This window comes from Mytilus edulis, chromosome 1, assembly GCF_963676685.1.
Source record: "Mytilus edulis chromosome 1, xbMytEdul2.2, whole genome shotgun sequence".
Lineage (NCBI taxonomy): Eukaryota > Metazoa > Mollusca > Bivalvia > Mytilida > Mytilidae > Mytilus > Mytilus edulis.
Window position 1 is genome coordinate 91,893,574 of NC_092344.1, and position 25,658 is coordinate 91,919,231.

The following is a 25,658-nucleotide window of genomic DNA, read 5'->3' on the forward strand; positions in this document are numbered from 1 at the left end:
CGTACCGTTCGTTCGTCCGTCCGTCTGTCCTGCTTCAGGTTAAAGTTTTTGGTCAAGGTAGTTTTTGATGAAGTTGAAGTCCAATCAACTTGAAACTTAGTATACATCATACATGTGCCCTATGATATGATCTTTCTAATTGTAATGCCAAATTAGAGTTTTGACCCCAATTTTACGGTTCACTGAACATAGAAAATGATAGTGCAAATTTCAGGTTAAAGTTTTCGGTCAAGGTAGTTTTTGATGAAGTAGAAGTCCAATCAACTTGAAACTTAGTATATATGTTCCCTTTGATAAGATCATTCTAATTTTAATGCCAAATTAGAGAATTTATTCCAATTTCACGGTCCACTAAACATAAAAAATGATAGTGCGAGTGGGGCATCCGTGTACTGTGGACACATTCTTGTTGAATGTATTTTTGGTTCATCTAAATATTAAAATAGTAAGAGAAAGATTGACTAGGTAAAAATGATCAGCAGTTACAGGCAATTTTTTTAATTGTCAAAAAAGATGACAATCCATTTTGAATTATTGCATTAACAAATTTCGTAATTTTTGGTTGTAACTGTTAACTGACTAATACGGTCGTATATTGGTATGACGTTGGCGTCTTCGTCGTTGTCAATGTCGTCCGAAGACACATTGGTTTTCGCACTATAACTTTAGTTTAAGTATATAGAAATCTATGAAATTTTAACACAAGGTTTATGTCCACAAAAGGAAGGTTGGAATTGATTTTGGGAGTTTTGGTCCCAACAGTTTAGGAATTAGGGGCCAAAGGGTCCAAAATTAAACTTTGTTTGATTTCATCAAAATTGAATAATTGGGGTTCTTTGATATGCCGACTCTAACTGTGTATGTAGATTCTTAATTTTTGGTCCCGTTTTCAAATTGGTCTACATTTTTTCTTCAGTAAAAGTATATGTATATAAGTTTTATAATGAAAACTATCCATTTAGTTATAAAAAAAACATATGCATCATTTTTTTTAATTGAGGTTTCATATGACTTTAAGATCTACGAATTAGTCAACATGGTCACATTGTCAAAACATTTAAATTGTAAGGTATAAACTGTAAAAATAATCATAAATACGTAAATACACAAATTCCTCAATAATATCTACAATTAAAAGAACATACTTGATGGCAGTATAGGTACAATGAATATAATTATAATTTCATTCGTTTAAACGGGCAGTGCATTAGAGTGAAATTAATTTCTCCTGGGTGTTCATCATATGTAGCATAGAGGGCGTAATGTTTTCCCGCTTCAAAATTATTTTCGCGGTATTTTATTGCCTATGTTATCATTCAGCACGACATCGTCAATCTGAGCAGTCGAATTTTCTTGGTACGCTGCCTATCTTGAATTTGACAATGAACCCAGATTCTCCATTACTTGAGGAATCTCCTGCATGGTGTTTCACAACAGGACATTTTCAACACTAGTAAACAACAATTAAAGTTTCAACAGCAGCCCTTTCGAGAACCTCATCCCGGTTGTATATGCCGTTTTCCCGTTATATTGCAACATGTCCAGCATGAGCGGAAGTCAGTCTTAAGTTTCAGGAAGGAGCCTGCTATGGTTGTGGATAACCAATATTTGAGGAATAGATGCCTATTCAACTCGAAAGCAGTCTATGGTCCAAATCAGGAATTATTTATATAAGATGAGTATTTAAATATTTATATTAGTAGTCAATCGAGTGCACACTTTTCTCACACACGACTACATTGAATATGAACAAGGTCAGTCTAAAATTATCGTCAGAGATAGATTATAGAGATATATTGATTTTTGGTATAACATTGGTTGTCATGATTTCATTACCGACAATTTAAATACCGATACCATTTTACACGCTTATAAATACTCTTTTGTTAAAATTGTACTACACGGCTGTCCGTTTGTTTACAAAACATTATTCTGCTATCACATACAGTGATCTTGTTTTATAAGCTATTGAAGATCTTTTGTTTAGAGGACTTATTATTGAATGTACTGATGTAAACCATTGGTTTGCTTATTCACTTGCCACCACTTGCTACCTCTGTTCTAAACAATGGTAATCAAAGTTTTAATTTTAGATATATATTGTAGGTCATGTCATTTACATCTATGGAAAACACCTTTGTGAAATTTGAAGATATCTTGGTAGATATGCAATCTAATTAAACATATTTTTATTGATTTACGTTTAACATTCAGCTTATCGCCAGATAGGCATATATACGAGCTGCATTCTGATCATCTTGGTTTTTACTGAACATACATGTATGACGAGGTATAATAGTTAAGACTACTAATCCTTGGATGGAAGTTCATATATATTTTTATTCTCGTTCTCCTTTTTGGGATAAAGTTTTGCTTATGTATATTTACTGAAGTTACGTGACCACTAATTAAATTGATGTGAATGATAAGAAATTTAAATTTTATGTATATAGATTTATGGATTTGTCACCGATTCTGATATTAACGTGTGTACAGATTTTGCCACCTGAGTTAGACAAGACCTTATTGATCAAAGTGGTTGTATCCACATGGTCTCCCAGTTATACATTGACATATTTGGTTATTAAAGTATTTCATTGATACAGACAAAGCTATCATAAGCATAACCGGTTGAGAGACTCATAACTGTTTGATACCATAAAACAAGTTGAACTATCTTCAGAATATTGAGGTTAATTTTATGGGAGAACTGTAGCTTCCGTTGGTCAAATTATATCCATTTCGTATATATGTCATAGGAATGTGGCTATACTATGATTGAATCATTAGTTTTGATGTTATATCAGCCTATATGAATCTAATATTGGACTTTCAGTTCAGTAAGATTATTGCTCAAGGTATGTGTCATGAATACGATGTATACCATAGTTCTATTTGGAAGAACTTACGGCTGTTAAATATATATGGCTTCTTGGACGGATTTTATGAGAGATAAACGCATTGATGGTTTACGGATAACCAAAACTTTTTGTTATTGTTTATATAAGGGCAGTATGAAGCCTTATTTGCAGATATTGTGTATGTCATTTTTGTGACTTGTTAGAAGCACAATTAAGTCTTGTTCTTTAAGGTTGAATGGATACCTAGGGCATAGATAAAATTGCAGACTATATAAGTCGTATCATAAATACTGATGACTGCCGTTTGGCAGTACATAATTTTGAATATTTGGATTCCCTGTTTGGGTCCTCATGAAATTAATTGGTTTGTTAGTGATCATAACCATCGATTACCTGTATTTTACTCCAGGTATTGGAATGTACATTCATGTTTATTGATGCGTTCACTATCTATTGGCAAGGTTTTAAATGGGTGGTATGTTCCCACAGTTTGCCTATTATTGAAAGTCCTTATGTATACATGCAGCAGTGTAAGGCAGATCGGCGTATTATTAGCCGTTTTTATATATCAAGGGAGATAGAATAATTTATCAGAAGGTATAAATGGGTGGTATGCTCCCCCAGTTTGCCTATTATTGAAAGTCCTTATGTATACATGTACAAGGCATACAGAACGATTATTTTACCTTTGTGGAGATCGGCGTTTTACTGGCCGTTTTTATGTCCCAAGAAGATAGATTAATTGATCTGAAGGTATAAATGGGTGGTATGTTCCCCCAGTTTGCCTATTATTGAAAGTCCTTATGTATACATGTACAAGGCATATAGAATTTTTATTTTACCTTTGTGGAGATCGGCGTTTTACTGGCCGTTTTATGTCCCAAAGGAGATATATTTATTGATCAGGTGTTGGGTTTACATTACCTACTAACAAAGCTAATTTTTTATTTGGTAGAGGGAATAAATCGGCTTTTGGTATATGGATTTACCATTTACGGTGTTGGCTATTAGAATGGAGTTTAGGGTGACATTAAATTAACTAGTATTAACTTGGTGATAGTTTTCATGTATTGGGGTAATTTTTATTGCATATGCTTTATTGTGAATTTTCATTTTATTGGTGAACTATTTGAAAACTTGGAAGGAACCACATATCAATTTAAATTTATGTTATTTAATATGTTTTTTCCAGGTGTTCAGAAACGATATTGCTTTGTCTAGTCCTGTATGTATCTGCATACTATAGTATAGAGGGGTGCACTCGATTACTGGTGTAGATTCTACAACAGATTCTCAATTAGTGAAGTATGTTTTTGAGGATGTTGAAAAGAAATTAGGCCCACAAATCTGGAAGGAAGAGCCGATGAGTTATTACAGAATGCGTATAATAAGTTATTTTGTGTATATAATCGTTTCACACAACGTATCATTGGTGCGTGTATATTGGGATATCTATGTTTTAAGTGTATCAGAATTGTTGAATCTGCGTTATTATGCAATTAATTGCAAGTCAATACACATTTCAATTTGTATCGGAAAAACGGATATTTACAGAGATGGAAACTGGTTTATTATTGTGAAAAACGCACAAATTTGCGTCCAGTCCTAATTTGGAATTATATATGCATAGAGTAGCATTTAATGTGATTAAAATTTGTATTCATTCAGGAATTGTCACAAGTGAAAGAACTTTTTTGTTTTTCGTTCAACAAATTAGCCATTAAACTATAAAAGGATGAGGGAATTTAGTTTGATGCAATTTTCTCCTTTTGTTACCGATATAAAAGCATACGGATTATATAGTTTACGATCTTGTGGTGCTATTACCGCTGCAAGGTTTGGTTTTTCAGATAGACTTTTTAAACGTCATGGACGTTGGAAGTCGGACACTTCAAAGGATGGCTATGTGAAAGAAGATTTATCAGAACGTAGGATTGTTTCTCAGAATTTGGGAAATGAATATCTTTTTTGTTTTATTTACATTTGGACTACATAATTTTGCATACATAGTACTAAATAGCTTCCCGTTCTTTGGGTTCAGCATCGGCGTTGTCGTGCGACTATCCACTTTACAAAGTCTTTGGTATTTATTATAGCCTATTATGGCGTTTATATGCAGAGTGTGTACATATATATACTTGGATATTTGGAACAAGTATTGGTTATACTTGGATATTTGGTACAAGTATTGATTATACTTGGATATTTGGTACAAGTATTGATTATACTTGTTTATTTGGTGCAAGTATTGGTTTTATGTCTACATTGATGGGTGGTTTATACCAGGAGAAAAACTTGCATATTTTATACCAGGCTGTTTGGAGCCTATTCTATTCCAATTTGTTATCGCTTATTATTTCATTTTTGAACCAACTTGCTTTTTAAGTTATAGCGATATTTTACCTATTGTAAATTAGTTTCGATGTGTTATTGTATTTTGTATTTCGTGTGATAGCTTTACTACAATTTATTACTATATGCTCTTGGACGTTTGTATTAGGTTTTTTATTTTTAAATAGTTTACTTTCAATCATCACAATGATTATCTGTTGAAGTAAACTTGTTTTACTCTTTGGTCGGGTTGTTGTCTCTTTGACACATTCCTCATTTCCATTCTCAATTTTATATGTACCATACATTCTCAGCTATTGGTCTTTCGTTAAATTATCATTTATACTAAATAATACATTCTTTTGTTAATAAATTAACCGAGTTTTTGTTTTAACCTTAAATGTTTTACTGAAGTATGACAGTGCATTGCACTTGGACACCAGTCTGACAAAATAAACCGATGAATATAACAATATCAATTAACAAAAAGAAAAAAATACCGTAGCAAAATGCGTTTAACATGTACATAAATAGTCATAAGTTATTATTATCTGAGCTATTGAATAATGTATCGAGATCAAAGAATGTATTCATAATTAACACAGTTTTCTGTAGTACTACATTAACACAAAATGGGCACCACTTTGCATAATTGTTAATATGTCCTGGTTTTACCCTTGAATGACTCCAGACAGTCACACTGTAAACGACCTCTTTTGAATCTTTTTGGTATGAAAAAATCAGAGGGCTGAAGCCATTTGACTTAATATTTATAAAAACTGATAATTTGTTTTATTCCATTCTTATTTTTTTGTGTTTCACTGATAAATGGGTTTCTGGCAGTACATATTACACTTTAATATTTTTTTGCTTCGGAATTTATGACCAAAAACGTTAAAATATTTTTATATATTTTTAATTTTCATTGTTCAACTTTTTATGTGTAGAAAGATGTTTTTTTTTTTTTTGTTGTTCTATAAAGATGTTTTCACTTTACTTTTCAGTTTGCATTGTTATAGGGATTGAATTGGAACAGAAAGCATTACAATACTAATAAACTATCACCATTTTTATTTTTATTATGCTTATATACAAATCCTTGGTAAAATACTGTTAACAATAAATGTGTTTAAAAATAATATTAACAATATTTATAACATTTTATTACGAAACGAAATACAAGACCTTATCTATAAGAAAGCATTTTTGCGATTTCTAAGTTTTCTTTAGACGATAGCAACTTTACTATCATAGTAACTTTGCGGAAAATTTCGTTACTTAAAGTTCAAAGTTATGTAGGTGGAACAAAATTATAAAGATCAATATGGGGGTTACTTGGAATATTGTATCATGCTATGAAATCGAAAAACTAATATGGGAAGTTATAATAATTAAAAGAAGAATGTTCACATCACAAGAAAACATTTCAAGCACACCAATAAGTTCAACAATGGAGTTGTATAGTGTTGGTATACAAATCCTTGGTTCAAATCGTGAGCTCTTTCTTTGTTTCTACTTGAAGAAACATATTATTAATAGTAAAATCTGACAACTTCTGAATTTCTTTTGCAATATAATTCACTCAACAATTATTATATAATTGCTAATATTTATAGCGTTTATAGCAAGATATACTATCATGGAAGTAACCTTTAAATTTTATAAATGTTCCCACTTGACTAAACTTGAGATTGCACCCACGTATCATTCATGCAATTGGAAATTAAGCAAGCAAGAACCAAGAAGTCAACCATTATAAATCTTCATATTTTTCGCTATTAAAAAATTGAAAGTTACAGTTGATATAGGTGGAAACATTTTGAATTAACATTTAAAGTTTTTCCTAGGAAATACTAGTGAATGAATGTGAGTGGAAAAACTTTAAATGTTAATTCAAAATGTAAATGAAGCTTTAAACACAGCTTGTTCGAGATTCATCTTGCCATATACTACAACGATTGCATGTGAAGTTAGCATTAGTATGTTATTTCAACTTTTGAAAATAAGGTTTTTGTGTAAGCTGGGACATAACATATTGACGGGTTAGTATGCTATTCCCAGGTTTAAAGTAGTTTATTCGTGAGATAAATGATTTTAAATAACGACTGATATCAACTTTTATAATAGAAGAACGTGGTATCTAACTGAAATACCTGACTATTTCATGAAGGAATTTAATAGTTGAAAATTGACTTGTGAAAATCATATAAAAATGACATTGAAAGTTATCATTATTGATTTTATATCACTGCCATCATTCTATTCGGTCACTTTGCAATTCTTTTAACATTTCTGTCATTTCCATCGAAGGACTGAAGGAAAAACTGCATGCTTTACTTTCAGCTCTCTTGTTAACTAGGACTCTATTAATTTAGTAAACACATAATTTGGACTCTGTAGAATAGTTGTCTAATTATGAAACATACCACATCATCTTAGATTATATAACAAACATTCTTGATCGATTTAGAATACTTCCAGTATTAATATAGTTTAAATATGCATATCAATAAGCTATGAAATGAAGACTTCTTCAAGAAAAATAAATTAATTTACGTTCACTTTTCATGAATTTTTCAGATGCTTTGATAGCAAAGTCATAGGTGATGTAATTACTTTATTTCAGTGAAAAAAGAACATAAACAACTTTAATGATTGGGTAAATTTTTTCAGCAATTCAATTTGTAGGTTCGAAATGTTACGATTATCCGTTCTGATATTCGCTGTTGGAATTGCATCATGCAATCTGATGGATAAAGAAACATATAAACAGTTGGTATTAGATGAACACACTAAATATAGGGTGCTTCAAACATGAACAAACTGGTAAGATTTCGGTTCATTTCATTGTATATGATACTCTTTAGAAGTTAATCCCACAACATTCTGACCATTGAAATTATATTATTAAAATTGAGAAAGGAAATGGGGAATGAGTCAAAGCGACAACAACCGGAGACGTCCTTCAGCTGGCCCCTTAAAAAATAGGTATACTAGTTCAGTGATAATGTAGCGAGAAACTCCTGCACACGGAGGCGTCCTTCAGCTGGCCCCTTAAAAAAAATATATACTAGTTTAGTGATACTAAACTCCGAATTATACACAAGAAACTAAAATTAAAAATCATGCAAGACTAACAAAGGTCAGAGGCTCCTGACCTGGGACAGGCGCAAAATTGCGGCGGGATTAAACATGTTTATGAGATCTCAACCCTCCCCTATACCTCTAGCCAATGTAGAAAAGTAAACACATAACAATACGCACATAAAAATTCAGTTCAAGAGAAGTCCGAGTCTGATGTCAGAAATTTGATTAAAAGCCTGGTAAATATAATGAGTTTATGATACTTTTTATAGGATTTAAAGTTTGACTCAATCTCAGTCGACAATTTTGGTGTTAATTCAACCACAAGCTAGGTTTTAGCATTGTTTTCTTTGATTTCAATCTGAACATGTCATCAAATTAAAATGCCATGTCGACGTAAGTGCAGTTTTAATCATCTTAAGAAATCTGATATGAAAGTAAACAATTTAATTTTCATATAAATTTTACCTTTGATATATCAAGAAAATGCTCAAGTATTTATTGCATATAATGACCATTTATGAAATCTATGATATAGGAATGGGATGATCAACTACAAAATGAAGCTCATAACTGGACAAAAGCCTGTATTTGGGGACACGAAGGCGGAGGTCGCGGTGAAAACAAAGGACTTTTCATAGGAGACAATTATATAGAAGGGATTTCCGGTATGTTAAAATCATGGTATGACGAGATCAACGAATACAACTACACTGGGATATCCTGTTTGCCCTCTAGTTGTCATTATACACAAGTACGTAAATAATCTAATATCATACATACGATAATTAGGGTGTTATCCAACTACAATAGAACAAAAGAACGTATAGAAATACAAATACAGCTTTCAATACTAGGCAATTATCTATTTACAAACCATTTCCGCTTTTTGGTTTGATAATTTTTATATGTGTAATTCAATTTCCCTAAATCTAAGATGTTTAAACGTATATATATAAGTTTATTTAATGTCAATATTCCATAGAGGAGAGGCGGAAGATTCCAAATGACTTTCAAACTCAAAGACAAACCGACCACATCATCTCAATAGTTCCTTTTATCTGATTGAGCAGCTTTTAACAGATAAAGTAACATTCGTATATTATGTCATTTTTCAAAGACAGTACAGATTCAAGAAATGAGCGTAGACATTAGATATTACTTTGAACTTTGAACCATCATTGATTTGTTGATTTTTCTTAACTTTAACGCATAATCAGGACTGGAACCAAAACACAATGAATAAAAAAAGTTTTTGTACAAGATTCGACTGAGATAAAGTTTTGGGATACCAACTGCCACAGAGCGAATATTTGTTTGATATACAAAGAAGTTTTGCCATTCAATCGGCAACTTAATGACTCTCAACGCATTGTCGCAAGGTTCTTTAAATAATTCTGATCAAACGTGTTAGTGTATGTATACATCAGACGCAGCAAAACAAACACCAACGCTTAGCATTGGTTTTCCACCGAATTGAAGTACTCCATCATATGTATCAGGTTTGTATTTATTTTTCAATCACTAATTTCTATTGTTTCATATGTTTATCCAAACTTTCTTGTTGCAATTTTTGAAATTTATAATATATCCCTCTTTCATTGACAGGTTTGACAGAATCATGTGAAGATGGACTTGAAACAGAGGTGTGTGCTAAATTGCTAAATATCAAAGTTATTGTAATAATTCAGGAGCTTTTATGGTTGACAATTGTAGAAAAACATGCAATTTTTGTCAAATTTGACAAAAACACTGAAAACAATATCAGATTTCAATAAACAATTGTGTGTTTCTCTTATAAATCATTAAGGTAGTATCTAGTTGATGATAAGTTAGACAATATCAAAGGATCATAACAACAATTCAGAAGTCTAACGATTGCAATGCTTTATTCAACTTTATTTGGCAGTCATCAGCTATACACAGTCTCGTATCAATATCAAACAATTTGTTGTTTATTTTTTTTTAACAATGTCCACACGTCTTTCTACAATTTTTCTTCATGTATGCTGCATTGTCCACACATGACCATTTCCATCCAGCACATTTTGCGTCTCCAGCCTTATCCTCACATGCTGGTCCTTTAAAAAATATGGTAGATATACATGAACAATTGTAATTGTAACAATTCCTATGAATATCGAATTGCTCTCATTCAAGGTTAGAATTATAATTTGGTTTGCTCAATAATACATTAATGTATTAAATCATCTACATTAGATTAAAGGTACGTGTAGATACCAGTTTTATTCATGCCCAGCAGAATAGTTTTCCTTTAGGGTTTATTCTATCTATATTTGATTTCATACCATCCAATCTAAAGAGAACTGGATTGAAATCTTAAACAAACAATTATTGCTCACTTCAAGGATAAGTTAAGAAAACTGATATTCATATGCAAGGAGGAATTAGAGGTAAATGAGCAAGGGGAAATCCCATAAATCATAAAGGAAAATGTTCTTGTGTAAAGGAAATAGAAAAAAGTTGAATTACAAAAATACCGAACTCCGAGGAAAATTCAAAACGGAAAGTCCCTAATTAAATGGCAAACACACCAAATGAATGGATAACAAATATAAAATGCCCGACTTGGAACAGGTATTTTCTTTTAGCAGTATAGCAAATTGCGGATTAAACCTGGTGTTATAGCTAGCTGAACCTTTCACTTGTGCATTCCTCCGTTCGACATTTGCTGTCAAAACAAGCAATGTTAACCTCATATGACGTTGGTTATTATTTTCATTTCCTTCTTGGTCATATGTCTCCTCAACTGATTCGCTTCATCTACAGCATTCGAAATATAAAGGGTTGTTTTCAATATTTGTTGAAGTATCTCCCGTAACTAACAACGATATTAGTCTTAAAAAATAAAATTACATAATAACTTTCAAATTGCAGTTTGATGCAAACCAGTATCTTCGAAGTATAAATAAAAGAAACATTCCGTAATTTTTCTTGCTTTTCCCATTAACACTAAAGTTGCTGGTTATTGTTTTGAATGTCTCTATAGATACACTTACCTTGTTTACGTGTGTACCCATGAGGGATTTTCAATATTATTAGTAATCTGAAAACTTAAAGAGATGGTATCATTAAATAAGTAGAGTAAAGTCTTACCTGCTGTCTGGATATCGTCATCTGAAAAAATGTAAGAAATAACTCAGGAATTTGACATTAAAACATGTTTTCTAGGAAGGAAATATTTGCAAAGCTGTATAATTTTTTAAATGATGAATCACAAGGAGCAAGTCTGATTTATCTTTCCTCTTCTTTTTCCATGCTCAAGAAAAAGATCGATAGACTCATATTTGTCATTATTGAATAAAATAGTAAAATACAAAGAAATTTTTTTTAAAGTTAGAAAGAGACGAAAAAACGTCTGGAATTTTTTTTTAATTATACACGCGTTACACATTTAATTCGCAAAAACGAGGTCCTTACACAGACACTGCTCCAACAAAGTTATGATGAAGAAGGACTGAAATGGACGCCAAATAAGTTTTACAGTCACCATCACGAATCGGTTGACTCGTAAGATATGTCTGTTTCTCTAATTTTGATGGTTTTTTTTCACATTTCCTGACCGGCGTGAGAAAAATATTTCTCATCACTAGTGAAAAATCTGTTCTCAGCAAATGATTGGTTGAAATTTAATTGTGAGGTTAAATTTTCTTGTTTTCTTCTGACTTTTCTTATTGTGACGTCATGAAAAAAGGTGACCATGCTTGATGACGTCACATCAAAAGTACACAACGTTCCTCAAATCTTTGAAAAGGAAGGATAAAAATCATAAGAGAAACAAATTCCACAACTGTAACTCGTGTATTACGATATTTCTCCACTCTCAACAGTTACATTTAAATTATTTAAAAAGCTCGGCAAACCTTGTGGTTTTAATATTGAAATTTAACTGTCTCGAGTGGAGAAATATCATAATACACTTGTTGCAGTTGTGGAACCTGTATGTCTCAACTCGTTAGCGACATTGTTTTCTTAATACTAGATCTGAACATAACAAAATATTCGTCCTAATTGTTATTATTCCCGATTGTGACATTTTAACTGGGGAGGGATTGTCATAAATATTTATAAATTAACTATTTACAAAACTTTAATTTGGTTCTAAAAACTATAGATTTTCTACCACAGAGTTAATTATATTAGCTGTATTTGGCAAAACATCATAACAGGAGACGCCTTCCTGTTCGACGATCCCTGTCAAGCCCTTTTTGGAGTTCGAGCAATTCCTTCTGTTTTTACTAGTTACCTTGATTTAGTCTTGGTTAATTTATTTCTGGAGTTTAATCATTTTTAAACTACTGCGCGTATAAATAAAGGCAATAGCAGTATAAAGCTGTTCAAAAGTCATAAATCGATTGAGAGCAAACTAAACACATTTATTCTAAAAACAGTTGTTGGCATGACACGGGTTATGTTCTTCTCATATATGTTATGATGGTATGATACTAAACCCCTAACGGGAAGGATTGTGTCTGATGTTCATATGATGAAATCATAATCTTTCAGTCAGTTTAATTGAAGTCTGGAGCTGGCATGTCAGTTAACTGCTAGTAGTCTGTTGTTATTTATGTATTATTGTCATTTTGTTTATTTTCTTTGGTTACATCTTCTGACATCAGACTCGGACTTCTCTTGAACTGAATTTTAATGTGCGTATTGTTATGCGTTTACTTTTCTACATTGGTTAGAGGTATAGGGGGGGGGGGGGGGTTGAGATCTCACAAACATGTTTAACCCCGCCGCATTTTTGCGCCTGTCCCAAGTCAGTAGCCTCTGGCCTTTGTTAGTCTTGTATTATTTTAATTTTAGTTTCTTGTGTACAATTTGGAAATTAGTATGGCGTTCATTATCACTGGACTAGTATATATTTGTTTAGGGGCCAGCTGAACGACGCCTCCGGGTGCGGGAATTTCTCGCTACATTAAAGACGTCAAACTACATATAAGCAGACTATCATAACAACTGCCATATAAATTGACAAAGTGTTATTTTCATTTTACCTTCGTTTTAACATTGTGAAATGTTAATTATACTCTTTTAGTATCATCATGTTTTAAAACTGTATCTCCAAAAAGGTTTGGAATCTATAAATATGGATTACACCGTTAATTAACATGATTATACATCTGAGAAATGAAATATTAATAATAGATATTATGACAATTACATTTATTATATATAGGCCTTTTATATTAATAAAACAATGTCAACTATTGATAATATGCATATCATACCACATCTGCCTTTTTACATATACATAATGAAACAATTACCTTCGCAGAAATGGCAAGACTTTCTACATGTCTTCTCCATCCATTTTTGGTTTTTGTTGCATTCTTTAATTGATTCCCAGTATTCACACCTATCATCTTTGTCTTCGCATATCTTTCTTCCTTTCCCTGTCAAAACAAAATATAAACATGAAACAAATCGAGATGTTTTGACATTAAACGTCTAAATTTCCATTCGGTTTACTTCTGTTTTTTCAAAAAATCTGTTATCGAACAAAACTTTTATCAATCCGTTACACTTGAAAAAATCAACTCAAACTGGAATAGAATTTGTTTGTATTTATTATAACTCTCATCAAACAAATTATAAATTAGTAGATAATCAACTTAAATTTAGGAACTCTATATTTGTTCAATCAAACCTTTTGATTAAAAGACAAAATCTACAATCAAACGTACTGATCAATAATTGAGAAATAAACGGTATTTTATAATGTGCTATTAAAAAAATAATGATTCAAGAAATTTTTCATGATTTTGTAACAAGTTTTTACCTGTGCAAAGACCATCGTCACATGTCTGTCCTTCAAGACATTTAGAGCATGCTTCTCCCTTTAAGTATGGATACTCAGACATATCATTACCCCTATAACATAAATCAAATCATATATTTTCTATCACTTATCTACTAAAAGACACTCATTGTCCAATAATTTCCTATTCTTTATGAATGATACCGTTGATAAGTTTGGTATACATTGAATCTTATGAGTAGAAGAGATGTTTGTCGTGGATTTTATAAATTAAAATTTTGCTTTAAATAAAAACTATACGAAAAAAATTGTACCAATAGCTTTATTTGAAAGTAAATTTGGTGTTTTGTATATATTGCTACCCAGCGTTTATTTTACAGTCTTTTTTTGCTTGATCAACGGAATCTCTAAATTGATGTAAGAGACTTTTCCAGAATCTCTCAAATAAATATAGAAAAACCTATTCATTTATTTCCACAGGAAACTTGAAAGGTCAACGAATCCTATTATGTGATTTGTGAGGTTAGTTTACATGGACAAGAATCTTTGCAGAAAAGGAAAAAGAAAACATGCCAAATACACAACATAAAAACTATCAAATGTAAAACTTACATTGGATCATAGAAACAAGCCAAGTACAATGCATTCTTTATCATGCGTCCAGAAACTGATAAATAATTACATTTATTTATAGCACATCCAACCTTCCTTGTTTCGGCCCAGACTACCTAAGGATAAGATACGTTGCATTAGAACAAATATTCTGTAGTAGAATCTAAATATGAAGAGAGCATAACAGATATACAGATCCTTGAAAAATCACCTTGTGAGATTGATGTACCTTTTATATCGACACTAGTATACATCTTCTTTTTTATATTGCAAAAAATCACATTACTAAATAAAGGCAACAGTAGTATACCGATGTTCAAACTCATAAATCCATGAACAAAAAACAAAATCGGGGTAACAAACTAAAACTGAGGGAACGCATTAAATATAAGAGGAGAACAACGACACAACACTAAAATGCAACACACACAGAAACGGACCAAGCAACAGACAAAATCCCACGAGAATAACAAATATAACATCAAAACCAAATACATGAATTTGGGATAGACAAGTACCGTGACACGTCTTATCGCAATGTGAATTTACACTCAAAAATAAGAGATAACAAACGACGCAACGTTAAAATGTAACACATACAGAAACGAACTATAATATAACAATGGCCATATTCTTGACTTGGTACAGGACATTTTTAAAGAAAAAAATGGCAGGTTGAACCTGGTTTTGTGGCATGCCAAACCTCCCCTCAGATGAATATGACAAGTTAGGAATATGACAATTGTTGTCCATTCGTTTGATGTGTTTTGTCATTTGATTTTGCCATGTGATTAGGGACTTTCCGATTGAATTTTCCTCGGAGTTCAGTATTTTTGTGATTTTACTTTTTATGATAAATTTCTACTAATTTTGTACAAAAATCCATTGAGAGGTTTAGCTAGCTATGAAACCAGGTTCAAGAAAATGCCTGTACCCAGTCAGGAATATGTCAGTTTTTATCCATACATTTGGTATGTTTTATCTTTTGATTTTGCCATTTGATTAGAGATTTTGAATTTTAATCAGAATTCAATATTTTTGTGATTTTACTCTTTTGTTTTCATAGTTTTATTACGGTCTTTTTTTAGTATAAACAATTTTTTCTATCGATGCTATTTTCAATTTTGAACTGTTCAACACATATGGAGTTTGATAAATAAATAAGACAGTGTTATACATCATATTATACAATTGTAAAAACTGAATAGAATCTACAGCATTCAAACAAAAACCGCTTGTAGTTACGACACTCTCGTTAGTTTGGTCCTCAATGCTCTTTAACTTTGAACTTTTTTTTACTTTCGAACTTTTTTTTATAAGAGCGTCACTGGTTAGTCTTGTGTGGACGAAACGCGCGTCTGGTGTATTGAATTTTAAACCTGGCACCTTTTGTTAGCTATAATTCGTGTTTCTCTGTTCTATATGTTCTGCAATTTATTTGTATTGTAGTCCTATCATGTATGTTGTCATTTTAATATTATATTTTACATTGCCATTAAAGCGGGAGGTTTGGCATACCACAGAACCAGGTTCAACCCACCATTTTTTTTTTATTATTAAAATGTATTGTACGAAGTCAGGAAAATGGCCATTGTTATATTACAGTTCCTTTCTGTGTGTGTTACATTTTAATATTGTGTTTTTGTTGTGTCGTTGTTCTCCGTGTTTCCCCCAGGTTTAGTTTGTAACCCGGATTTGTGTTTTTTTTTTCAATCGATTAATGAATTTCGAACAGATGTATACTACTGTTGCCTTTATTTAGACCTGGACATAACTTAAGAATGTATCCGCCACCTGAAATTATTCAAACTTTTATCGAAACTATGTTATCTTAGTTACCTGCGTATAATGACAGCTATACATACAAGCTTTCCCTGAGTAACTGTACGTGTTAATTTCATCGTACCACCCTTTCATTGCGTTTTTAGCCATCTTTTTGGCATCGTCTCCGGTTGCAAAAGCTAAGTTCTCACCGCGACCTTTACGCTGATGATCGAAGTTACATGATTTTATCCAATCACCTGCTTCCTGTTCCAGCTCTTCATCCCATACCTTGTAAGAAATTAATTATTGATTATTGACAAAAAAACATACAAGTTCATTAACACATCAAATCACGTTTCAATTTTCTGAATTTCATTTTTAAAAAGATGATACAAAAACAGTAGGTAATGTTTTAACAATATATGTCTTTATATTTGACATAATTTTGCAGCATTGTCATTAATTAATGCTAAATTTATGTCAATTATGAAGTTTAAGGAAATTTTGCCAAAAAAATTTCTATAAAAACACGAGTTAAAGAAGGTTATTATTTCTGAAGCAGAAATTTTTGTACACTGAGCTTACTTTAAGCATCTTTGAGATAAACAATCTATTGATTTAGAATTACAAATATAAGATGTAGTATAATTGCCACCGAAATTACAAATGCGAAACAATTCAAACACGGAAACTAACAATTCGATTTATGTACAAAGTATTGAATGAAAATAACATATGACATACGGAAACGAACGACTACTCCTTCTACTTTTGTCTACCTCTTTTCCGTACTAATGGCGAAACAAGTAATAGCTTTTCAAAAAAAGGCTAGCCGTCTCTTAGCTGATGAAAATGGAAAGTGTTCTCGCTTTGTAGATTAATTCAATCAGAATAGCCTTGTATATCAATCAACAAATATGGTTTTTTTGGAAAAAAAAGTTTGTTTCCAGTTTTTGGAGAAAAAACTAATTTGTTTTTGACCCTGAGAAAAAAAATTGTTTGTTTCACCCTCAGTTGCCACTATATGTAATGCTAAAATTGAAAGAAAAAAATTGTTTTCAACTTGTCGCCAAAAAAATAGATTGTCTTTCGCCGAAGGCGAAAAAAAAAGTTTGTCCAGAAAAAAAACCATAGCCCCCCCCCCCCCCCCCCCGTAATATCTTCCAATCAGGTAGTAGTAAGCATTCACGCACTGACTGTCCATCGTTCAATTCTTAATAACGTCTCCCAGAAGACGTTAATAATTTCGACAGAAGGATGTAGGTAGAACATACATCCACCATAAGATAAAAACACTAAGGTCCAAAACTAAACTGAGGGAATTGCAAGAAACCAACAGAATGCAGTTTCATTTTACAAAAGATATGGATCTGAGTTATGATGCCGTTGCATTTTATTTATTTCAACAAACATATCATTTAAAATATTATTGCAAGATTTTTCACTTAGCATTTATAAAATGTTGGATGTTGTAAACTATTAAAATCATACCAGCTGGTTCATGTTAGAAGCTCCCTGTTTTCTTCTGTATGCAGAATGTTCATCTAATAACAACTGTTTGTATTTCTCGGTATCTATAAGTTTACCAGCTGACATGGCAACAAAACAGAGGAACCACAACAACAACATTATGTAACTGACAAAGAAAGCAATACATCATTGGAATTTAATGTTAACACGCACAAGTATTTAAAAAACCAAATGACATCTAAATTGATGTTTAAGATGTGTAACGAATACTCATGAAAAATATTATTTAAAGTGATTGTTCTTTTTTGCACTAACGTGCTAATAGTCTTTTTTCGGGATCCCAACTATTTTCACTTGCCCAATTATACTGTTGAAATTAGGAATAAGATGTACATGTTGCCTTAAATACAGACATGACATTTTAACTTTAGAAAACACAGAACTAAATTCTTTTGACATTTGATGAAGTTGATACAATGATTTAGTGACACTAGAAATATGACACCCGCCCTCGGCCGTTGGCCTATGAGAATATCATATCTATGTGGTTGATAAATCATCAAAAGGCAATAATCGTATATCAACCAACAGAACAAATGAAAAATAACTGTCATATTTTTGATTTGGTACAGGCTTTTCCCAACATGAAATGATGAGAACGACCTTGTTTTATAGTAAGCTGAACATCCCAGTTGTTTAAAGCTCTGTTATTTTGACAAAATGCAATGCTCAAATTAATGCTGCGTACAAAGTAAAAATGTTCAGAAGATGAAACTTACTTGTGTGTCGAGGATTGATATCATTAACAGCAACAAATTGAATGTACTAGATAAAGGCAACAGTAGTATACCACTATAACAAATGCAGGTTATATACTAAAATCGAGGGAAACACTTAAACTATAAGAGGAAAACAACAAAACAATAGAACACTGAGGTGCAACAAAAAACAAACGACAATGTAAAATACTAGATAATGCTCATTCTGTAAGTAATGTCGTAATGGAGGGAAAGATGACGGGGATTGTGGTAACAAAAAATTGAACATATCCGTGGTTATTTGCGTTAAGTTTTTGTCTACGCTGAATTAAACGATATATAGCAGTGACGGTTAAATAACTAGTAACTGTATGATAGTGAGAGAAAACAGTAGGATGGATTGTCATTTGTGTATTTCACTTCTATGAATACATTTTAAAAACCGGAAAACAATTCAGTTTTTTAAGAGTATGGATCATTAATTACAGTATTTTGTTAAGTTTCAGATTACATGTATGGGATTACTTTGTATTAACAACATTTTTTCTAATTTATATCCTTTTTAAATTTCGTTTTCCCTTTTTTTTTTTTAATTGAACAGTAGTATATACACTCATCATAGATATATAGATTCCACAACTGCAACTAGTGTGTTACGATATTTCTCCACTCGAGCGCGTGTATACTTTTTATGTGACGTTAACTGGCATGGTCGCCTTTTTTCATGAAGTAACAATAGGAAAACTCAGAAGAAACCTAGAAAAATTAACGTCACAATTAAATTTCGACCAATCATTTGCTGAGAACAGATTTTTCACTAGCGAAGAGAATATTTTTCTCACACTGTTCAAGAAATGTGAAAAATAGCGCAAAAATTAGAGAAACCAGGGTTAAATATTGTATTTTCACCAGACACTCGTTTCGTCTACAAAAGACTCATCAGTGACGCTTTAGTCCAAAACGTTTCAAATGCCAAATATGAAATAAGAGGCTCAATTTAATCAGTCAACAGAAAGATACTGATTCATGGAAAGATTAGTTCCCCATAGATTAAAAAATAAAGGGAAGTCTTGTGAACTTAAACTACCTGTAAAATATGGAAAGTTCTTATCACCGCTTTAAAAGTTATTTGATTTACTTCGACGTTTGTATTAGTGACGTATATACAAAATTTAGTCTTGGTATCTATGATGAGTTTATTTACATACGATCATCCCTGAAGAGATATGCATTGTAGAAAATTGTATAATTTTTGGCTCTTTGGTCGAGTTGTGTCTCTTTTATAGACACATTCTTCATTTCCATTCTCATTTTTTTTATTGGTACCATAAACGTTATTCTATTTATTATGAAACTCAGTTATTGATCTTCCTCTAAGTTCAGTATTTTTGTGATTTTACTTTTTATTGGTCTTTCGTTACATTATCATTTATACTAAATAATACATTCTTTGGTTAACCGACTTTTATTTATGTTAAACGTTTTACTGCAGTATGACAGTGCATTGCACTTGGACATCAGTGACAGAAAAACCAAAACAATTATGAAGAGTATTAATATGCAAAAAGAACAAATTACAGTAGTAAAATGTGTTTAGCATGCATATAAATAGTCATTAGTAATTAATATCTGAGCTATTGAATAATGTATCAAGATCAAAGAATATATCGATAATTAACACAGTTTTCTGTAGTACTACATTATCACAAAAAGAGCCTTACTTTTGCAAAATTGTTAATATGTTCTGGTTATACCCATGGATGACTTCACGGACAGTCACTTCACTGTAAACGACCTCTCTTGAAGTTTTTTGTTGTGAAAAAAAATTAAAGAGCTGAAGACTTTTTTTATTCAATATTTTTCGTGTTTCACTGATAAATGAATTCAGTTTCTGGCAGTATATATTTCACTTTAATACTTTCTTGCTTCGGAATTTATAAACAATATGCACTCAAAAACGTTAAAATATTTAAATCTCATTGTTCAACTTTTATGTGAAAAATATATTTTGTGTTCATTTGTTCAATTAAAGTTTTTTCAAGCACACCAATAAGTTAAAACACGGATTTGTATAGTGATACTATACAAATCCTTGGTCCTAATCGCGAGCTCTCTCTTCGTTTTTTCTACTTGAAGATATAAACTAGTAAACCCTGCCAATTTAGGAATTTCTTTTGCAATGAAATACACTCAATACTTTTTATACAATTGTCAATTTCATAGAGTTTATATAAATTAAGATAAACTTTCATAAAAGTAACCTTTAAATGTTTTAATGTTCCCACTTAATTGTAAACCTGAGATTGCAACCATGTGCAATTGGAAATTAAGCAAGAAAGAATCAATTAGTTAACCATTCTCAAATCTTTATATTTTGAGCTATTACAAAATTCAAAGTTGGTTGACACAAATGGAAACAGCTTGCTAACATTTAGAATCACTTTTTCTAGGACATGCAAGTGATTAAATGTGCGTGAACAAACGTTAAATGTTAATTCAAAATGTAAATGAAGCTTTAAAACACAGCTTGTTCGAGATTCATCTTGCCTTAAAATAGTACGATTGCATGTGAAGTAAGCAGTTTGCATGCTATTTCAAGTTATGAAACTAAGTTTGTGTGTAAGCTTGGACATAACATATTGACTGGTTAGTATGCTATTCGATGGTGTAAGGTAGTTTATTTGTGAGATATAAAATACTTTAAATTAACGACTGATATCAACCTAAATAATAGAAGAACGTGTTATCTAACTAAAATACATGACAAGTTCACGAAGGAATTTAGTAGTTGAAAATTTCCTTGTTTGTCGTAAAATAATATTTAAAATAAATGACATTGAAAGTTATCATTATTGATTAAGTTTTGTCTGCGCATGTGTTGTTACATCACTGCTATCATTCTATTCGGTCACTCTGCAATTCTTTTAACATTTTTGTTATTTCCATCGAAGGACTAAATGGAAAACTGCATGTTTTACAGTTAGATTTCTTATTAATCAGGACTGTTTTAATTTATTAAACACATCATTTGCACTCTGTCGAATAGTTGTCTTATTGTGAAACATACCACATCAACTTAGATTATATAATAAACATCCATGAACGGTTCAGAGTACTTCAAGTATTAAAATAGTTTAAATAAGCAAATTTTCAGATGCTTTGATAGTTAAGTCTTAAGTGATGTAATAACTTTATTTAAGTTTAAAAAAGGAATATAAAAAATAAGGGCAACAGTAGTATACCGCTGTTCGAAAAAGTGTTAAAAAACTTTAATGATTGGGTATTTTTTTTCAGCAATTCAATTTTAGGTTTTAAATGCTACGATTACCCGTTCTGATATTGGCTGTTGGAATTGCATCATGCAATTTGATGGACAATGAAACATATAAACAGTTGGTATTAGATGAACACTCTAAATACAGGAAGATACAGGGTGCTTCAAACATGAACAAACTGGTAAGTTTTAGGTTGATTTCATCGTATATGATACTCTTTAGAAGTTAATCTCATAACATTCTGACCATTGAAATTATATAATTGCATGAATCTGATTTTAAGCCTGTTATCTATGATGAATTTAGGGTGCTGTTATAAGGAGTAATTTTTATAAATTCCTGTTACTAAACTTTGAATTGTTTGAAAAATTAAGGATTTTCTTTTCCCAGGATAATATTATCTTAGCCGGATTTGGCACATGTTTTTGGAATTTTTGGTCCTCAATGGTCTTCAACTTAGTTCTTTTTGGCTTTACAACTATTTTGATCACTGATGAGTCTTATGTAGACAACACTCGCATCTGTCATATTAAATTTTTATCCTGGTGCCTTTGATAACCTTTTCCACCTACAACTACGTTTTAACATTGTTTCCTTTATTTTCAATCTGAAAACTACGTCAAACTGAAATGCCAAGTCGAAGTAAATGCAATTTTAATCACGTTCAAAATAAATCTGTTTGAAAGTAACTAAACCCTTGATATACCATTACAAACTAAAGTAGTCAGTCCATATAATGACCTTTTATGACATATATGATAAAGGAATGGGATGATCAACTACAGAATGAAGCTCATAACTGGACAAAAGCCTGTATATGGGGACACGAAGGCGGAGGTCGCGGTGAAAACAAAGGACTTTTCATAGGAGACAATTATAAAGAAGGGATTTCCGATATGTTGAAATCATGGTATGACGAGATCAAAGAATACAACTACACTGGGAAATCCTGTTTGCCTTCTAGTTGTCATTATACTCAAGTATGTAGAGCATTCAAAATTTCAGAAAATAATATATACGCTTTGTTTTATTAGATCTAAAATCTCAATTGTTTTGTAATCGGGTATCAAAATGACAAAATTCACATACAATAAAAATTCGTATATAAAAAAAGAGAGGTGTCACATATCTACATAAAAAGTTTTGTTGAAGGGGCTAAACAACAAGTGGGATTAATTTTCATTTAGTGTGAATCTGGGTAATTTAAGCAGGTAAACTATCCACGCCGTGTTCTTCCTGGAACAAGATTCATAGTGTGTACACGGTACTAGATATAGAAATTAAGTAAACCATTCCCACCGAATTTTATACTAGTAATTTCCCTAAATCTTAGATTTTTAAACAACATATATATTATTTTATTTTATGCCAATATTCCTAAAAAGAAAGACAAAAGAAACCAAATGGCGTTCAAACTCGAAGAAGCACCGACTACACCATTTCAATAAATAAGAAAAAGAAAACGAACGAAAGACAATTCACAAAACACAACATAGAAATGTAAAATATATAAAAATTAAAGCATTTTCTTATATTATCATTTTTACATTTGTAACAATTTGTAACTTTGTCAGTTAACTGTATGAACTATTATTTAATTCAATTTTATAAGATAATGAGAAATTCATTTGAAGCGTGACTTTTTGGGTCCTCAATGCTCTTCAACTTTGTATTTATTTGGCTTTTTAACTATTTTGATCTGAGCGTCACTGATGAGTCTTATGTAGACGAAACGCGCGTCTGGCGTATAAAATTATAATCCTGGTACTTTTGATAACTATTTAGGTATTTCCTATTCTTAACGACATATATATATATATATATATGAAGTAAAACTATACAAGCTTCGAAAAGAACTATGTGAAGCTTCGAAAAGAACTATGTGAAGCTTCGAAATTACCAATCTCAAATAGGAATGTCCTTTTGAGATGGATATAAAACCGCTTTATATTACATATTATTGCGGTAAGTAGTCCAATAATAGTATCAGTTGAAAAACGTTCAACAGATTTGCCCATAAATCTTTACGCATAAACAGACACTTATTTTCCACATATTTTCTTAATCAATTCTGAATGTTTCAGATGGTTTGGGCCAAAACAAGAAAGATAGGATGTTCTTTGAACAAATGTAACTTCGGGATGTTCCTATGCTGTTTCTACGACCCCATGTATGTCAGAGTAATCGATGTTTAAAAAATTAGCTTTGCATGAATACAAGATGATAAATATGTGGTTCTTGGCAATATGACAGCTACTGATGTACATCACGACATATGAAATACAAACTATAACAACTATAGGATGACAAGACCTCCAACGATAAACTATGTCCATGCTATATGCACAAATTGCGAAATCGCACCAAATGTAAACAAGTCCTAAACGAACTGCCAGATCACTGTTATAACTTCATGTAAGATCAAAATATATCAAGGGTCAAAAACAAAGTCTAGTTACGAAGATAGAAGTAGAACGGTAGAGGTTAGAACAACTAAATTAGTTTGCGTTTTTCTTTGTTTAGCTCTTACTAGCCGGTGTCGATGCAATTTGTTTAATTATAGTTCTGCATATATTATTTTTTTTTATTTTATTGAGTACCTGATAGCAATTTCGTTGCAGGGGCAATAATCTGTCTGAGTACCCATACCTGAAAGGTACTCCATGTTCTAAATGTCTGGTGAATGAAGGTTGTGATAACGGACTATGTACAGCTAGTACAGGTAATGTAATGCACGAAACGTTTATTACTGAAACAGCTAAATTTCTTGCTATAAAAAATAGTAAAAACGGTTATCTGAAAGTCAAGTGATATTAAAAATTGTAGTTTCCTAGAATATATCATAGTGTTCGACAGATGCTAAATAATAGAATTTTGATGTAAATTTTATCAATTGATGATTACTTAAAAACGACATCCGAAAACATCCATTGTGTCATTGACTTTATATCATGTCATTTTTCATAGACAGTTCAGATTCAGTAAATGAGCGGGTACATTTATATGTGAAAACTTTATTACTTTGAACCATCATAAGTACTGCTTGATTTACTGGTTTTTATATAACTTTAACGCATAATCAGGACTGAAACAAAAAAAAACATAAATAAAAAATGTTTGTTACTGTAGAGAGGATGACTGAGATGAAGTGTGGGATTATTAACACAGGAGTTTTTCCTTTCAACCTGCAACTTATAGGGACTCTCAATGAGTTGTCGCAATGTCCGTTATTAATCCTAATCGAACGTGTCTGTGTATTTATTCATAAGGCGCTGCCAAACAAACACCAACGTTTTGCATTGGTTTTCAATCGAATTGAAGTACTCCAGCAGATGTATCAGGTTTATATTTTTTTCAATCTCTTATTTCTATTGTTTCGTATGTTTATCCAAACCTTTTTATGTATTTTTTTAAAAATTTTATATATATATATATATATATATATTCATCTTTCATCGACAGGTTTTCATGTAGCAGAATCATGTAAAGATGAACTTGAAACAGAGTTGTGTGCTAAATATCAAAGTTATTGTAAGAAATCAGAAGAGTTTATGGTAGACAATTGCAAAAAAACATGCAATTTTTGTAAAATGGATAGATTTGGACAAAAATAATGAACACAGGTGAACATATGATAAAATTTCAGTAAACAATCGTATTTTTTGTTTATCTCTTACAAATCCCTAAGGTAGTATCTAGTTGATTATACGTTAGACAA

The 25,658-nt window shown here is 31.5% G+C and overlaps 2 protein-coding genes across 2 annotated transcripts; one reads left to right on the forward strand and one right to left on the reverse strand.

Moving 5' to 3' along the window:
* Positions 1-10,167: 10,167 nt before the first annotated feature.
* LOC139494872 (peptidase inhibitor 15-like) lies at positions 10,168-18,070 on the reverse strand. Its single transcript, XM_071283028.1, has 7 exons — positions 17,929-18,070; positions 16,513-16,725; positions 14,674-14,789; positions 14,083-14,174; positions 13,571-13,696; positions 11,394-11,414; positions 10,168-10,357 (listed from the first exon to the last, which is right to left on the reverse strand). The coding sequence occupies exons 1-7, from the start codon at positions 18,064-18,066 to the stop codon at positions 10,242-10,244; spliced, it is 822 nt and encodes a 273-aa protein (XP_071139129.1). The 5' UTR covers positions 18,067-18,070; the 3' UTR covers positions 10,168-10,241.
* Positions 18,071-21,961: 3,891 nt separating this feature from the next.
* Positions 21,962-25,584, forward strand: LOC139494896 (peptidase inhibitor 16-like). Its single transcript, XM_071283040.1, has 5 exons — positions 21,962-22,121; positions 22,705-22,920; positions 24,025-24,110; positions 24,562-24,662; positions 25,403-25,584. The coding sequence occupies exons 1-5, from the start codon at positions 21,981-21,983 to the stop codon at positions 25,552-25,554; spliced, it is 696 nt and encodes a 231-aa protein (XP_071139141.1). The 5' UTR covers positions 21,962-21,980; the 3' UTR covers positions 25,555-25,584.
* The last annotated feature ends 74 nt before the right edge of the window (positions 25,585-25,658 follow it).

Coding starts and splice junctions, on each gene's coding strand:
- LOC139494872 (XM_071283028.1), bottom strand. CDS start 18,066: ATGTTGTTGTTGTGGTTCCTCTGTTTTGTTGCCATGTCAGCTGGTAAA. Junction 14,790..16,512: donor ATAGCTGTCATTATACGCAG/GTAACTAAGATA, acceptor TCTTATCCTTAG/GTAGTCTGGGCCGAAACAAG. Junction 10,358..11,393: donor TGACGATATCCAGACAGCAG/GTAAGACTTTAC, acceptor TATTTTTTAAAG/GACCAGCATGTGAGGATAAG.
- LOC139494896 (XM_071283040.1), top strand. CDS start 21,981: ATGCTACGATTACCCGTTCTGATATTGGCTGTTGGAATTGCATCATGC. Junction 22,921..24,024: donor CTAGTTGTCATTATACTCAA/GTATGTAGAGCA, acceptor TGAATGTTTCAG/ATGGTTTGGGCCAAAACAAG. Junction 24,663..25,402: donor ACTATGTACAGCTAGTACAG/GTAATGTAATGC, acceptor TTTCATCGACAG/GTTTTCATGTAGCAGAATCA.